We start from the raw sequence: 17,192 nt of genomic DNA, 5'->3' as shown, positions 1-17,192 counted from the left end.
TTTACGAGGCTAAGCGCACTACAGTTTTGGAAACTGCTTGCATATTCTGTTAATGGACCCAGGTAAGTATCTTGAATAGTGACATCACCAGTTATCAGTCTAACCAGTACCACATGTTAGCATTTTACACAGTCATTTACACCTTAAAGCTAATCCTTGTAACACTAGGGGCGAGAGAGGTATTTACTCATTGTATGAATGCTAGAAAATTAAGGCACGCTCCATGTTTTGTAGCCTCTGGGAAGTAAATGCACATTTTAACTTGTAGTTCCTCTAGCTGCAGGGGGTAGATGGAGTGCTCTCTTTCCTTTGACTTCAGTTGTGAGCTTCTATCTGCTACACAGAGGAGTCTGATAGAAAGCTCTGGCAGAGGGAAAGAAGAACTGTTATAGGCTGGGATGGGCGGTAGGAAGGAAGAAAGGGAGCAAGGAAAGTCTATTCTCTCTGAATAATTCCAGTTTCCAAATAATTCCAGCATCTTTTCTTGCTGGCCATACTTTTCTTAAGCAGAGAGAAATGTGTGACTTTGGGATTTCATTGTAGTCTCTGCTGGTCTAAAAAGCAGCTGTGAAACTCTTGTTTAAATTAAATTTGCTGCCTCTTGGCTGTTAAAAGAATAAGAAACAGAGTACTTGAGCTTTCTATCTACACACTGTGGGGAGGGGGAAGAGGAAATATTACTTTACATTTGAATAGCTAATTTTAAAACTCAGAGTTGGTTGACTTCTGTAGAAATTGATTAAGTAGACTTGCATATTCAGCAGGAAAAGGCACCCATTTAACCATCATGAATGGGCAAGATAAATCCTGCCTTTGCTATCACTTTCTGTGTGTGGGTGTGCGCTCACAACTATGGATTTGCCAATGTTTACTGTTTACTGGAGGACTTGTATCAAGGGGCTGCTGACAACTTTCTTTGCAGGGTGGATTTGGTGTAAATCATGATTCAAATCACTGTTTAGCAGGGCGGATTTCCTTTAAACATGATTTAAAATGATTTAATTGTTGTTTTCTACAAAAAGTGCATTATTGTTGTTTGACATCCTTTATTCATTTAACTTTTTGAAACTGCACTTTTAGAGAAAGGTAAGGGTTTGACTGTGTGTATACAAATTTGCAGAGACACAATAGGACTGATGGGTGGTAGGACAATAGGACTGATGGATCAGGTCTGTTATTGTTCATCTCCATATACTGCTGTTAGCAAGGATGTTACCTCTGGAGACACAAATCCACAGTTTGAGAACTGAAGCTAAGCATCACAGAGATGCTTAATGGGATCTTCTAAACTGAGTACTAAGTCCCATTGTGTAGAGTGGTTTTCTTTAATCTTACCTTCCAAATTTGTGTGTGTGGTTTTTTTTTTTAATAAATGATTGTATGATTGGGGAAGGAGAAAACCCTTGGTCTCAAGTGGCAGCAGGGTGTATAAAATTCCAGATTTGCAACTGACTGACTCTGCAACAAAATACAGTAGTGCCAGTTATACTAATTTATACTAAATTTCTACTACTAAAGTGTTCCCTGAATAACTTGTCCAGATGAAATCTGAACTGATTTATTGGGAACTGCCAGCTGGATGTTTTAAATATGAAGTTAAACTTTTTATAATCTCATAGTGTCTTTTAATTCACAAGGATTCCAAGTGTTTTCCTAAGCTCCTTTTCATACATGGGAATTATTTCAATTTAAGTGTAGCCACATGTACGTTTGAATGTGGCAACAGTATGTACACATAGTAGCAACTGTATGTATTATAGCATATTGCATCTATTATAAAATGGAAAAGCACAGGAAGTGAACTATAATACCACATTCAGTGGCAACTGTGTGGAGATTTTGGGTAGGTTAGGAGTGGGCAGTTATCTTGGCTGGAGGGCCACTTCAGGAATTTGGGTGAGCTGTTGCAGAGGGAGAGGGCTATTAGGCCCTAGGCCTGCCCACCCTGCACCCACCCACCAGGGGGCGCTGGATGGAGCGGATGGGTGGGGTCTCCATGGAGACTGCCTGTGACTCCCACGGGCAGGGTGCCTTCAGCTGGGTGGATAGCATAGGGCCACAGGCAGGGGGGAGCAGTGTCTGGGAGCAGGACAAGAAGGGATTGGGGCTGGGATCATGGCGTGGTGGGTTGTGCCTGGGCTGGGCAAGGCCTTGGGACCTGCCACAAGCTGGATAAAATCTCTTGGTGGGCTGGATCTGGCCCATGGGCTGTATTTTGCCTACCCCAGGGAAAGGTAATCAGCCAAATTTGGCATTTGATGAGGGCCCCAAGGATGACAACATATTCGTTGTAAAAATGCGAAGCATCCTAACGGTCACAATTTTTTACTTTGATTTTATTGTCTTGAGCACTCTAGTGATCATTAATTTTTCTCTTTGATTTGTATTTAGTCAATAAAACAAGAACAGTTTTCATTGCTGCTTCCTGCAAAATACGTGTTTTCTTTGAGTACTCCTGCTTAAGGTCAAACATGATACTGCCTAGCTTGCAAGATCTGATTTAGGTCACCATTGAGGTTCGCAGGTTACACTGAAACAAGTAAAGACTTAATCCAGTGTTGCTTCTGCCATATTAATACCAGTCCACTCCCATTGCAAAATATAGGCTTCTTTTGCTGGAAACCAGGTATTTGTTAGGAAAGACAAAACTCTTCCTTGGTATTCAGAATGTTTTGAACTTTGACTTTCTTCTGACTCAGATCTCATTGTGTATTATCAGAAATGCCATGAAATATTTTACTGTGGAGCTCTTAACTACGTATTGTTAAAAATAGACATCTAACCATGAAACTTGTTTTGAGAAAATTGTTTTGTTTCTCTTGCAGATTCGAGAGACTGGTGAAAGACCTAGTAATGAGGAGATCTTACGGTTCTCTAAACTGTTTGAAGATGAGCTAACGCTGGACAATCTTACTAGGCCTCAGCTGGTCGCTCTCTGTAAACTCTTGGAACTTCAGTCAATTGGGACAAATAATTTTCTGCGCTTCCAGTTGACGATGAAGTTGAGAACCATAAAAGCTGATGACAAAGTAAGTCATGTTAAACCTGGTGTGAAAAAATGCTTAGCACTATCACTACTGTAATATGCCAATGCTTTCTTTATGACCATCTACTTATATTGTAGATTAAAATAAAAAATTACAGTAATTCAGCAAGAAGTCTCAAGGCTTAAAAGTACACTTTAAATTTGGGGGAATAAACGCTGCCCCTCCTATTAAAAACAATGCAATGCATTCACTTAGAATGAGGATGAAAATAAAAGTCTAAACTTTCTCAGATCACATATCTGAAATATTATATTTATGAAAATTTGATTGCGCAGTTTGGAACGTTATGGTCATTCTTGAAAGCTGCAAGATATTGACCAACTCTTGTTTCAAGCACCAAGAGTATTATCACAGCAGCCTCTAGTGGTCACCTTTAAAAAATCTAAATATTATGGCCATATACTACAGTATCTTGCGTTCTGTTAACTCTTAATTTGTTTGCTACACATGAATGCTTGTTTGTTTGACTTGTGTAGCTTATAGCTGAGGAAGGAGTTGATATCCTGACTGTTAAAGAACTGCAGGCAGCATGTCGAGCAAGAGGTATGAGAGCTCTTGGTGTAACAGAAGACCGTCTAAGGGAACAGCTTAAACAGGTATGTGACCTGCATGATCTAAGAAAGGCTGCTAGACTGGGAGTCAGGAGATCTGGGCTCTGGTACTGACTTTCACTGTTACCTTAAGCTAGTCATTTCACCTCTGTGCCTCTTTTTGCTCCAGCCTTTGTTTTGTCCACTCTAGTTCTTTGCTCATATAGCTGATGTAGGGATTTTATGGAAGGGAGGGGAGAGCATTTATATGATGCCAGCCACAAATGGACTTGAATCTTTATGGTCACTTGCAGAAGTACTTGCTGCTTTGAACTAGACATCAGATACATCTAGAATAAGTTTCTTAGCAGTGTTCTTAATCTTTTTAGAAACAAGAATATTTGCAGGGCCTGCATTGCCTATGAGCTTGGCTGCTTCTAAAATCAGTAGTTGCACATTTGAGTGCCTGTTAAGCTTACTACGCAGCCTCAATTCCCTGATTTATTCCTAAAGTTGGTGAATATTGTTTCATAGTGCTGCTTTGTACTGAATGGCAGTTGTTTAGTTCTGAACCATTAGGAAAAGTGGGAATGTCTTTCAGCTGGGTTTAAATCTTTGCTAGGGGTGTACTGATAACTATTTTTTGGCCAATACTGATGGCTGATTACTAACCAGCCAGATTGGCTGATATTGATCCGATAGTCAATATGCAGCTTGGAGAGCAGCATCTGGTCAATAAGTTTGTGGGGGGGAGGAGTGGAGATGGTGATTGAGGCCCCCATGGTGAGGGAGGGAGTGGGGCAGGCACTGCGCAGCCAGGGCAGGCCATGGGACGGAACCACAGGTGCCTTATCTGAGGGGCGGCTCCTGCCAATGCATGCACTCTGGGGGTGTATGCCCCCTGGATTTGTGTGGGGGGCGAGGATGGGCTGCCTGCTGCGGCTTCTTCCCAGCGGGGGAGCTGAGCTGGGGCTTTACTCGGGGTGGGAGGTGCTGGGAGATGGCGGGGATTACAAGGGGGGGGGCTGCACCCACCCTAAAATTCCCTGTAGCCCCCTTCCAGCGCTGCCATCACCCACCCTGAGCTCAGACCTGGCCCAGCTCCCACCTCCCCCTCCCCCCACCCAGGAAGAGGCCATCACAGCCCCTGGCCCTGAGCCCCCAGTGGGCAGCCTGCCCTCGCCCCACACAAAGATCTAAGGGCGCACATGCCCCCATGCCTCTCTTGGGGGTGTGTGCAGAGGTGGAAGCCACCTCCGCTCTCTCCCCTGTGCTGTCCAGACAAGCCATCTGCAGCTCCATCCAAAGCCCCGCCTTAGCTGGGCAGCACCTGCCCCTGCCCCATTACTTCCTTCACCACGGGGGCCTTGATCTGTCCCCCCTCCCTCCCCCCCCTTGCTCCTTCTCTTCCTCCTGACAGACTTACCAGCTGGATGCTGCTCTCCAAGTTGCTGGCTGTATTCTTGGCCATGTGCAGGGTGTGGCTGCATGTACACGAAGGATTTATTGGTGACATTATCAGCCACATCCACATCGGCCAAAAAAAGCTGATTGCTGATAATGTCAATTTTCCTTTTATTGGTGCCAATACAATATGGACTGATGTATCAGTGCACCTCTAATCTTTGCCTACTGCTCTTGTTAAGTATTTGTTTTGTATGATACATTAATTTTTCATGCTACCCTGAAGAACAGGCTGACTGAGCCAAAAATGCATGTGGACTGAAACAAGTGCATATTTTTCAATTGCGCTCCCCCCTTTTCCCCCCAAAGGGCTAGAAAGTTACCTTTTAATTCTGTTCTGTGAGGTTAATCTTGGTGGCATCTTATGTAATGGTATCACTTTTTTCTAAAAGAGCTGGGTAGAGACCTTTTCTAAGGGAATTGCATAGAGGTTTAGGGCAAAGCATTTTTCTCAAGGTTACGTTCTGCAGCTTGGGATATGTGTCACTGATTCTTTGCATTAACAGTGCCTTTTGGCTAAGGATCTCAGTTGTGTTTGTATGTCAGGCTTTTTGTGTTGTGCGCACATATACATGTATTATATGCTCCATCTGTAAATTAAAAAGGAAGCTTTTATTTGTTGTGGGGTTTTCAGTGACACAAATGTAGCATTACTGCTTATCTTTTGAATTTACAGTGGCTAGATCTGCACCTGAATCAGGAAATCCCTACATCATTGCTTATTTTATCCAGAGCTATGTACCTTCCGGATACCCTTTCACCAGCTGATCAGCTCAAAACAACACTTCAGACACTACCAGAAAGTGTGGTAAGTTATGCTTTGTGTAACCAATAACCGTCTTTCAGAAAAACAGCTGAAAATACATCTTCTGTATATAAGCGTTAATTATACTAGTGCTATGTTTTAGCTTGTTATTGGCTCTGAGGTTGTCATAGATTTCATAGACTTTAGGGGTGGAAGGGACCTCGGAAGATCATCGAGTCCAGCCTCCTGCCCAAAGGACAGGAAGTCAGCTGAGGTCATAGGATCCCAGCAAGATAAGCATCCAATTTGCTCTTGAAGGTGTTCAGTGTAGGTGCTTGAACCACCTCCGATGGCAGGCTGTTCCAGACCTTGGGGGCTCGGACAGTAAAGAAATTCTTCCTTATGTCCAGCCTGAAATGGTCTCCCAGTAGTTTATTACCGTTCGACCTTGTCATCCCTTGGGGCGCTCTGGTGAACAAACGTTCCCCCAGATCCCGGTGGTCACCCTGATAAACTTGTAGGTGGCCATCAGATCACCCCTGAGCCTGCATTTTTCCAGGCTAAAGAGCCCCATGGCTCTCAGCCTGTCATGGTAAGGTCTGTTTTCCTGACCTCTGATCATGCGCGTGGCTCTCCTCTGGACTCTCAAGCTTCTCCACATCCTTTTTGAATTGTTGAGCCCAAAACTGGACACAGTACTCTAGCTGAGGCCTCACCAAGGCCAAGTACAAGGAGAGAATGACATCCCGGGATTTGCTTGAGACGCATCTATGGATGCAAGCCAGAGTTTTGGTCACTTTAGTAGCCGCAGCATCGCATTGCAGGCTCTTGTTCATCTTGTGGTCACTGATGACCCTCAAGTCTCTTTCTTCCATAGTGCTAGCCAGTGTAGCACTGCCAAGCCTCTAAGGATGCTGCAGGTTTTTCTTCCCAAGGTGGAGAACCTTGGATTTTTCAGTGTTAAATGCCATCAGGTTCTCATCCGGCCATTTGCTGAGCCTGTCCAGGTCAGCCTGGATCACCTGCCTGTCTTCTGGCGTGGATGCTTTGCCCCTAAGTTTGGTGTCATCAGTGAACTTGGCCAGTCCGCTCCTGACTCCAATGTTCACATCATTAATGAGGATGTTGAACAATATGGGTCCAAGGACAGAGCCTTGGGGGACCCCACTGGTCTCAGGGCACCACGATGAGTGACTGCCATCAATTACTACCCTCTGGGTCCGACCACGGAGCCAGTTTCCCAGCCAGTGGAACCAATGGTGGACCCAAGGCCACAACTGGCCAGTTTTGCCAAGAGGTGATCGTGGGATACCAGATCGAAGGCTTTTTTGAAGTCAAGATATATGACATCAATCTCTTCTCTCTTGTCTAGGTGATAGGTCACCCAGTCGTAGAAGGAAATGAGATTGGTCAAGCAAGACCTACCCGCAACAAACCCATGCTGGCTATCCCTTAGGGTGTTGGCGTCAGCCAGTCCATTAAGGATGGCCTCTTTAATAAACTTTTCTAAGATCTTCCCCAGGATAGAAGCCAGGCTGATGGGCCTATAGTTAGTTGGATCCACTTTCCTTCTTTTCTTGAAGATAGGCACCACATGGCCTTCTTACAGTCTTTGGGCACTACACCAGAGTGCCACGAGGTCTCAAAGATCCGTGCCAGAGGCTGGGCTATGATGCTCACCAGCTCCTTGAGTACCCTGGGGTGCAGGTTGTCAGGGCCGGCTGACTTGAAGGTATCCAGCTTCTCAAGATATTTCTTCACGAGATCAGCATTAATGGAGGGCAGAGGATCTCCCTCACCTGGACCTTCCTGTCCCGTAGTGGGCATGGGCGTCCCATGGGACTGATGAAAGACCAACGCAAAGTACCCTTTTATTAGGTTGGCTTTTTCCTGGGCGTCAGTTGTCAGTTGCCCCACCTGGTTCAGCAGGGGTCTAGTGTTGCCCTTGCTTTTCTTCCGGCTCCCCACATATCTGAAAAAGGACTTTTATTGTCCTTAATGCAGCTAGTTGGAGTTCAGTTGCAGCCTTGGCTTTCCTGGTTTGCTTCCTGCAGGACCAGACCAGTGCAGAATAATCCTCCTTGGAGGTGAATCCCATCCTCCATCCTTTGTAGGCTTTTCTTTTTAGCCTTAGGAGGTCTGCTAGGTTCCTGGAGAGCCAGGGGGGCTGCTGTGCCCTCTTGCTGCCTTTCCTCTGAGATGGAATAGATTTAGCTTGTGCATTGAGGATCACTCCCTTGAGAAGCAACCACTCTTCCTGAACTCCCCTCTCCCTGGGGTCATGGTCCCTTAGGGCCTCACTGACAAGCCTCCTGAGCTTGTTAAAGTTGCCTTTTCTGAAGTCAAGGACTTTTGTGTTGCTGACTGACTTGCCACCTTTATGGCGATGGTGAAGGTGATCAGCTCGCGGTCGCTGTCACCCAGCTTCCCATCGATCACTAGGTCGCCGATTAGGTCATCCCCAGTAGCCAAAAGCAGTTCGAGCAGCGCTTTGTCTCTTGTTGGCCCATAGACTTCTTGAGTCAGGTAGAGGTCATGCATGCACGAGATGAAGCTTTGCGACTACTCGGATTTTGCTGAGTGATCCTCCCACAAGATGTCTGGGTAATTGAAGTCACTCATGACAACCATGGTCGTGGAGCATGTGACCTCAGCCAGCTCCCGGGTGAACTCCTGGTCAAGCTCAGGACTCTGGGTTGGAGGTCTGTAGTAGACTCCCACCATTGTGTCCCCTGTGCTGTGTTCCCCACGGATTTTAACCCAGAGGGTCTCCAGTCGTCCACCCTGGTCACCAATATCAGCTTGCAGAGACATGTAGCTTTCCTTAACATAGAGAGCTACACCCCCGCCCCTTTTATCTACACAATCCCTCCTGTACAGAGTATAGCCATCTATACCCAAGGTCCAGTCATGGGTGGAGTCCCACCAGGTCTCTGTTATAGTTTCATAGTTTCTAGGGTCGGAAGGGACCTGAGCAGATCATCTAGTCCGACCCCCTGCCATGGCAGGAGAGAATACTGGGGTCAAACGACCCCAGCAAGATGTTCATCTAACCTCCTCTTAAAAACCCCCAGGGTAGGAGCCTGCACCACTTCTCTTGGAAGCTGGCTCCAGACCCTAGCCGCCCTGACCGTGAAGTAGCGCCTCTTGATATCTATCCTAAACCTACCCTCTGCCAGCTTGTGACCGTTATTCCTGGTCACTCCTGGTGGTGCTCGGGGGAACAGTGACTCCCCCAATGCCTGCTGATCCCCCCCGACTAGTTTATAAGAGGCCACAAGATCCCCCCTCAGCCTTCTCTTTTGGAGGCTGAACAGGTTCAGGTCCCGTAGCCTCTCCTCATAGGGCCTGCCCTGTTGTCCCCTGATCATACGAGTGGCCCTCCTCTGGACCCTCTCCATGCTGTCGACATCCCTCCTGAAGTGTGACGCCCAGAACTGGACGCAGTACTCCAACTGCGGCCTGACCAGCGCTGCATAGAGGGGGAGGATCACCTCCTTGGACCTACTCGAGACGCATCTGTGGATGCATGACAAGGTGCTGTTGGCCTTCCTGACTGCATCCCCACACTGCCGGCCCATGTTCATCTTGGAGTCAATGATGACCCCAAGATCCTTTTCCGCCTCCGTGCTGACAAGAGGGGAGTTCCCTAACCTGTAGGTATGGTGCTGGTTGTTCCTCCCCAGGTGCATCACCTTGTACTTGTCTGTGTTGAAACCCATCCTATTCTCGACCACCCACCCTTGTAACCTGTCAAAGTCTGATTGTAGCCTGCTGCATCCTTCCAGTGTGCCCACATCCCCCCACATCTTAGTGTCATCAGCAAATTTGAACAGGGTGCTTTTTACCCCCTCGTCCAAATCACTGATAAAGATGTTGAACAGTGCAGGCCCGAGGACCGAGCCCTGGGGGACCCCACTGCCCACGTCCTTCCAGGTTGAGAAGGACCCATCCACTACCACCCTCTGGGTGCGACCCTCCAGCCAGTTGGCGACCCATTTGACTGTGTGGGTGTCTACACCACAGCCCCCCAGTTTCTTAATGAGAACGGGGTGAGACACAGTGTCGAAAGCCTTCCGAAAGTTCAGGAAGACTATATCCACTGCTACCCCTGCATCTAATGATCTGGTGATCTGATCGTAAAAGGCCACCAGGTTGGTCTGACAGGACCTGCCACTGATGAACCCGTGTTGGTTGCCCCTAAGCATGCAGTCCCCTGCTGGCCCCTCCTGGATGTGTGCCAGCATAATTTTCTCTAACACCTTGCCTAGGATCGAGGTAAGACTAACCGGCCTATAGTTTCCCAGGTCCTCCTTCCTGCCTTTTTTGAAGATGGGAACCACGTTGGCCCTCTTCCAGTTCTCCGGTACTTCACCAGAGCACCACAATGCTCGTAAGCCGTGCCAGGGGACTTGCAAGGACCTCGGCCAGTTCCTTTAGAACTGTAGGGTGGAGATCATCCGGGCTGGCTGACTTAAATACGTCCAACCCCTCCAGAAGCTCCCTGACTAAATCCTCGCTAACCCGTGGCCCAGGTGTGCCTCCCCCGGGGCCTGAGGGGGGCCCAGCAGGGAGGTGGCTGTTCTGGTCCCTTCTTGGGAGGCAAAGAAATCGTTAAACATGTTAGCCTTGCAGTCTGGTGTGACCCCTTCTTTCCATTGGGTGTAAGCCTCCTTTTTAGCAAGAAGACATTCCCGGATGCTTTTGGTGAGCCATAGAGGCTTGTGTGCTCTCCTGCTCCCTTTGAAGCTCGTTGGGATTACCTTCCTTTGAGCTTGGAGGATTGTCTCCTTAAGGAGCAGCCACTCTCCTTGGACACCTGGCTCCCCTCCCCTCTGGGACCTCAGCACTTCTCGAACTATCCTCCTTAGCTTGTTGAAGTTTGCCCTCCTAAAATCTTGGGCCGCTGCCTTACTGCATGCCTTTGCCGCCTATGGCATCATAATTATTTGCATTGAGCAGGAGGATGAGCTCCTCCTCCTTATTCTCCAAGCTCCTGGCGTTTGTGTACAGGCAGACACGTGTCCCCTGGGGGGCTCTTGCCTTGCCCACAGATTGTACCAGGGCTGGGGCAAGGGTGGGCTGCCTTAAGTTCCTTGGCTCACTGGCTTTGCAAGGGTTGCTCAGCGGGCCAGCAGTGGCGGTAGTCCCTAGTTTAAAGCCCGGTGGACCAGGTCAGCCAGTCTGGCTGAGAAGAGCCTCCTCCCCAGGGGAGAGAGGTGGAGGCCATCTCTTCCCAGCAGCTCGCTGCCTGTCTCACCAAAGAGCGGGCTGTGGTCACGGAAGGCAAAGCCTTCCCGATGACACCAGTGCCACAGTCTTTGGTTGACTGCATGGATCCTCCTCTCCCCCCTCAGCCCATAGCCCAAGACTGGGAGGATCAATGAGAGCACCATGTGTGCCCCCAGATACTTTCGCTCCGCTCCCAAATGCCTGTAGTGCCTCATGACCCGGCTGGGAGCGCTCTGAGCCATGTCGTGGGTGCCCACATGAATAAGGAGCATAGGACAGTGGTCTGTGGGCTGGAGAAGCTTTGGGATTTTCTCTGCAATGTCCCGGATGTGGGCCCCCGGGAAGCAGCAGACTTCCTGGGCTAAGGGGTCGGGGCGGGAGATTGTCCCCTGAGTCCCCCTCAGGATGGAGTCTCCCACAACAAACACCGTACGTTTTGCCTTGGGGAGAGCGGGGGTGGTAGCTGCAGTTGAGCCTGTGTTGCCTGGGGGAGCTGGCAACTCAGCAGGCTCTGCTGGAGCAGCAAGAGGTGCATACCTGTTGCTAAGCTGGTGCGGTGGGCCTTAGGGTACTTGACCACCTTGGTTCATGCCCCTGACTGGACAGAATGGGAGGTCCCGGAGTCCTCCTTTGTCCTGGAGGGAGACAGTGGTCTACCCTCCGGCTCCCAGGGGGAGAAGGGCTGGCAGTAGGAGTCAGTCTCCTGCTCACAGTCCCTGATGGCGCGCAGTCTCTGGACTGTGGCCTGGGGCTCCTCTAGCTGGTGCGCCAGAGACCCCAGTAGGGAGCAGACCCCGCAAGGGGAGGTAGCCATGCTCCCGGGCCCCAGAACCTGAAAAAGGGACAGGCAGCCCCCGGAGCTGAGAGCCAGGGGCTCCATCTGCGTGGAGCCCAGAAACATGGGCTCCATCTGGGTGGCCGTCTCTGAGGTGCCCGAGGGGGGTGCCGAGGGGACCCGAGGGGTGTGATGCGTGCCCATCTGTGTCATGCCTCTGGTAGGCTGGCTACAGCTGGGACCGTCTACCCTGGGGGGTTTGCAGGCAGGGTTTTGGGCCCTCCCGCGCCCCCTACTGTGTGAACTCTGCGCTAGCTTATGCGCCAGCAGACAAGCGTGCCTGTTCGCACGGCTCCGGTCACGTGGCTCCCTGGGGGGCTGGGCGAAGTAGGGGCCTGGGTGGGGCTTGACCTGGCCCGGCTCCACGCAGCCGCCTCCTCCCAGCAAGCGAGGAGTTAACCCCTTCCCACGACAGGCCCTGCTTGGCTCCGGCTGTGCTGGGGGTCGGCGGGGGGCTCCGCGGCTGCTGGTGGGTGTCTGGGGGGCTTCAGGGGAGCAGGGTCATGGCGGGCTTTCACCTGCGCGTTTCTCGCCCCTCCGGAGCCCAACTGGGGCTTTTTTTTGCTGTTGTTGGGCCCTTTTAAACTGTCTATTAAAAGTATTAACATTCTGGTATACTTAATGTGGACAGTGTCTCAATTTTTAAAGCATGTAGAAAGTTGGCCCAAGAATAAACAGTTGTATACAGTCTGTTGCATCTGCATCTTCAGTATCTGGATGGCCAGCAAAAATGATAGACCAGTCTTTTGATGCTATGAGAATGACCTGAAGGACATTGCAAACAAGTTCAAAATGCTGAGGTGTATAGCCTCTTTAGGCTGCTTTGCCACGTTGAACATGGTCAACATAAGGAAGCTGTAATCCTCGTTTCTGTTACATCAAGGTCCTGCAAGCTGCCAATGCAAGGTATAAGCATCTCTGCGTGCAAATTAGTATCTCTGTCAATCTAAGGTTGAGAATATAAAGCAGACATGGCCCATTTTTATTTTGTCCATAAAGATTAGGTATGCACATAACTTTAGTATCTGTGGTATCCAGAGCCCTAGATTATAGGAGAAATTGAAGTGAAATGTTACTGTTTTTTTAGAAAGGGAGGTTAGCCAACTTCTCATTTGTAAGGCTTTTAAAGAGCATCTTGCCTCTGAAATCTTCTGTTGGAAACCAGTCAGGGAAGGTCAACATTGATTCAAAATACTTAATTCCATTTGGGGCCTTTGAAATCATCATTATTAGGCACATTTAGTTATGTTGAAAACTAAATTGTGTCCTGGAAATAGCCCTCTTATGGGTTCCCAAAAGACACAAGTTTATCTTTGACCAGTTTTATTCCCATTCCATGAATGTAAAGTTTGCTTCTACTTCAGCAGTCTTAGTAGTATTTTCCTTGGCTTTGTACTCTGAAAAGAAGGGATTGCTCCATAAACAGGACCCTACAAGGTACAAGCTTTGAGACTAATTCCTTAGAAAATATCTTTCAGCATTTTTCCATTGGGCACTTTTCATGTGAGCTCTTTTCCTGCCCTTTCCAGCCTTGAAAGTAAAACATCAAAATCCTTTAATTTTCAGGGCACATTGACTCTGACACCCTGCTAATTTTTAGTTGACCATCAATTTTATAAGACAGTCATGCAGTATCTGCTTAATTTTGCCAAATATTAGCTGCATAGTTCTTGCACAGGTTCATGTTAATGTTAATTAACATTAATTGGCTAATTTTATAAATCAAGTTCAATCCTTTTTAAAAAAGCAGCCAGCTCCTAAAGATTGGTACAGGATGAAATATTCATTTTAATTTTAACACAGATTCATTGTTGTTTCAAAGATGGAATTCAAAAAACATTGTTAGCTTTTTACACAGCATTGCCTTAACAGTGCTAGCTCTATTTATCTGCTGTTCCTACAACCAGCTTGTTGCTCCTGCTTTGCTGTCCCCTCTATTATAGAGTCACATATCTTCAAATTCCTTCATATTCATATCTTCCATGATGGAGGAAATTAGCAAAACTCATAGGGGATAAAGTCAAGAGAAGACTGTGATAGGATCTGTTGCTAATGACTTTAATGAGTTCCTGTTATATAATGTAATTGTTGAGAGTCTCACTTTCCTACATCTCCTGTTGTAAGATTATTAATATGAGGACAGTATTTTTCTATACCAATGTACATCTACAAAAGTAGATCAATGTCTGTATGTTGCTCCATATATTTACTGGGGTACAAGTTTGCAACTTCTGCCAATTTCTTTTTTTTTTTTTTTTTTTTTAGGGAATGGATTTCACAAGTCTATTTTACAATTTTGTCTAGGACAGATTCTTAATGGGGGAGTGGGAGGGAAGGAGGGACTTTAACAGCATCTTAGTGGTCTTGTATAGAAAGAGAATGATAAATTTTAATAGTATCAGATTGGAAAGTTATGTTCAAAAGAAACAGAATCCTTTTCCTCTGGAGTGCAGAAATGTATATTTTGTCTTTGTCTGACAGTGTGTTGACTATATGTATATCACTTTTTTCCAATTTTATTTTTAGGCCAAAGAGGCTCAAGTCAAAGCAGCAGAAGTAGAGGGTGAAACAGTTGATAATAAGGCTAGGCTGGAAGCAACACTTCAGGAAGAGGAAGCTATTAGAAAAGAAAATCAAGAGAAGGAGATGGAAAAAATATCTGAAGCTGCTGAGAAAGCTAAGGAAATACTTCAGGTTGCAGCCATGGTAGGTGCTACTTTCAGCTGTTGAGAAGTAAGCCCATCAGTAGTATAAATCTTTAGCTCCATTATGGACATTTTTCGTTTCTTTTGAGTTTTATAATCTCTGTTCTAGTTTTTGTCTGCTAGAAACAATGCTGCTGTTTAAAATTAATGACTGTTTTTGTTAATGGGATTTTGAAATTCAGAAAGAGGCGGAGCCTGCTGTAGATCTCAAAGTAGCTGCCGTACATGCAAAAAAAAGTGAGGTGGCTTTAGATACTGAACAAGAGTTGGCCAAAGTGGATTTGGAAATGCAGACAGAGACCTTGAAGGACACTGCACCAGTGTTGGAAGGCATTAAGGTAAGTTTTTATATATTTTTAATGCAATACTTGAAAAACGTGTATGTCTGTACAGAATATAGAAATATAATCCAGGTAAGAGTGATGATGATTTGCCTACTTGTTTGTCTTTTTTTTTTTTAACCACTTCCATTCTTTGTACCTTTCTCAGAATTTCACTGGTTTGAAATCTTCACAAGCTTGCTTTGCTGTTTTACCCTCTAGCCCCAGACCCTTTGATTCCCCTCAAGTCATGTGTAGACCAAGAACTGCTTTTAACACTGTCCACAATCTTAAAATGTTTCCAGTTTGTAAAGGTAATATGTCTGGATTGAGGGTCATTTAAATGTGTTAGACCTCTGTACTTCCCCTTGATTGTATTTACTATTTTAGATAGCAACATTTTGGAGTGGTAAGTGGGTAAAGGTGGGCTTTCAGCCCTGAAGAATGTAATCTCCAGAATTAGTTAAGTAACTTCCTTTACACTGATGCAAGTCAATTGTTGCTGAATTTCCCTAAACACCAATACCACTTTTCAAAGCAACATTACTGATCATGTTAAAATTGCCTATTGTTAAATATAAAACTGTTTTTTAGTATCAGAGATGGCATTGTTGCCTTTCCTAAATGTAATAATAAGGACAATTTAATAGCAGGATAATGTTAGCCCCTTTTTTGGAGGTATTTAAGAGGAGATTGGACAAACACCTGGCTTGGGTCATCTAACCCAAGGTCAGAGTTGATGATTCCTTTCAACCCTAAAATCTATGAAATCCATGAATGCCAAACAAGTTGTAAAGGTAGCATAAAGGGTACTGATTCAGCCTTATCTGGGGGAATGTGTACCATGCTACGTAACACAGAAGACTGCAGATGGTCATACCAAGCAGCTAATATACTTCTGATTCTTGAGGCTTGATGCTATAAAACAGGGGTGTCCAACCTTTTTGAATGTGGGGCTGGATCACGAACTTTTTATCACCCAGTGGATTGGCGAGCCATATTCAAAGACCTCACAGGAAGAGTTATCACATCAGGAAGTGATGTCACATGACCTTTGACCCCAATGAAGTTGCAGGAAGTGACAATGAAATGGGTCTGGAAATGTGGCTTAAAATCCAAAATAAAAACAATATAAAAGCAAATACTAAACACTTGATTAAAATAAACACTTCTGCTTCTACTCACTTCTCAGTGAATGAAAGAAGCGTAATGCAGGTCAGCAGATCGAATGTGGAAAAGATATCAGCCAGAGTGGAAACTAATCAAAGCAACAAAATATGGGCATCTTTGAGAGTAATCTGCAAGAAGATTGACTTTTATTGAATTAATAACTTGTTAGTAACACATCTTTAACAAAAAGTAACAAGTTGAACCACCAGTCCCGCACAAAGAGAAACAGAAGCAAACACAATCCAAACACTGGACAGTATTTTTACAAAGATTTTTTACCTGCTCTAAATTTACATTGAAGCCCAGATTGTTCATGCTCAATTCTTGAGCATATTGTTCAGTATTAAAGGAGCATACAGCACAGCTGCAGGGGGCTCAGCCACAGCTTTCTCTCCCTGGTGCAGCCCAGCCAGCCCATCCCGTCCCCTGTCAAGTGGTGGCTTCCCCACGTGCTGCTGCACTTTCCCCCTACCTGTGCCAGCTGGTCCCAAAAGGCAGGAGACTTCACTGCTGCTTCTGCTGGCCAGTGCTGACCCAGCTGGGCATCCCCAGCAGCACGTGGGAAGCCAGCTTCAGCTGCATGCTGCCCCACCCAGCCGGGTCGGCACCAGCCAGTTAAAGTAGCATGCGGCTGAAGCTGGATTCCCATGTACTGCTGGGGATGGGAGGAGGCTGGCCCGGTTGGCACCAGCCAGCAGAAGCGGTGGCGAAGCCACGTGCTGCTTGGGACTAACTGGTGCAGGCAGGGGGAAAATGTAGCTGAGCTCCTGCCACTCCAGCCAGGCTTGTCCTGTCCCGAGCGGCACATGGCTCCGCCACTGCTTCTGCTGGCCAGTGCAGACCTGGCTGGGCTCCTCCCATCCCCAGCAGCACATGAGAAGCTGGCTTCAGCCGCATGCTGCTGCAGATGGGACAGACCCAGCCAGGTCAGCACCAGCCAGGAAAAGCAGCATGCAGCTGAAGTTGGCTCCTCCCGTGCTGCTGGGGATGGGCAGAGCCTGGCTGTGTCTGCACTGGCCAGCAGAAGCAGTGGCGGAGCCACGTGCTGCTCGGGACAGGATGAGCCTGGCTGGAGCGGCAGGGGCTCAGCTGTATTTTCCCCCTGCCTGCACCGGTCAGTCCTGAGCGGCACATGGCCCCACCG

At 47.1% G+C, this 17,192-nt stretch overlaps 1 protein-coding gene across 3 annotated transcripts in view; it reads left to right on the top strand.

The window, feature by feature from the left end:
• LETM1 (leucine zipper and EF-hand containing transmembrane protein 1) overlaps window positions 1-17,192 on the top strand; it is a 62,263-nt gene that overhangs the window by 32,265 nt on the left and 12,806 nt on the right. For all 3 annotated transcript variants that reach the window (XM_090035404.1, XM_090035403.1, XM_090035405.1), the window contains 5 exons: window positions 2,826-3,029; window positions 3,524-3,643; window positions 5,718-5,849; window positions 14,380-14,559; window positions 14,741-14,896. In XM_090035404.1, coding sequence (XP_089891530.1) covers window positions 2,826-3,029; window positions 3,524-3,643; window positions 5,718-5,849; window positions 14,380-14,559; window positions 14,741-14,896 — 792 coding nt within the window. The remainder of the gene's footprint in view (window positions 1-2,825; window positions 3,030-3,523; window positions 3,644-5,717; window positions 5,850-14,379; window positions 14,560-14,740; window positions 14,897-17,192) is intronic.

The sequence above is a fragment of the Crocodylus siamensis genome, chromosome 2, assembly GCF_052110815.1.
Source record: "Crocodylus siamensis isolate JL-2025a chromosome 2, ASM5211081v1, whole genome shotgun sequence".
NCBI lineage: Eukaryota > Metazoa > Chordata > Crocodylia > Crocodylidae > Crocodylus > Crocodylus siamensis.
The sequence above is the reverse complement of the archived record's forward strand: the minus strand, read 5'-3'. Positions and strand labels throughout refer to the sequence as shown.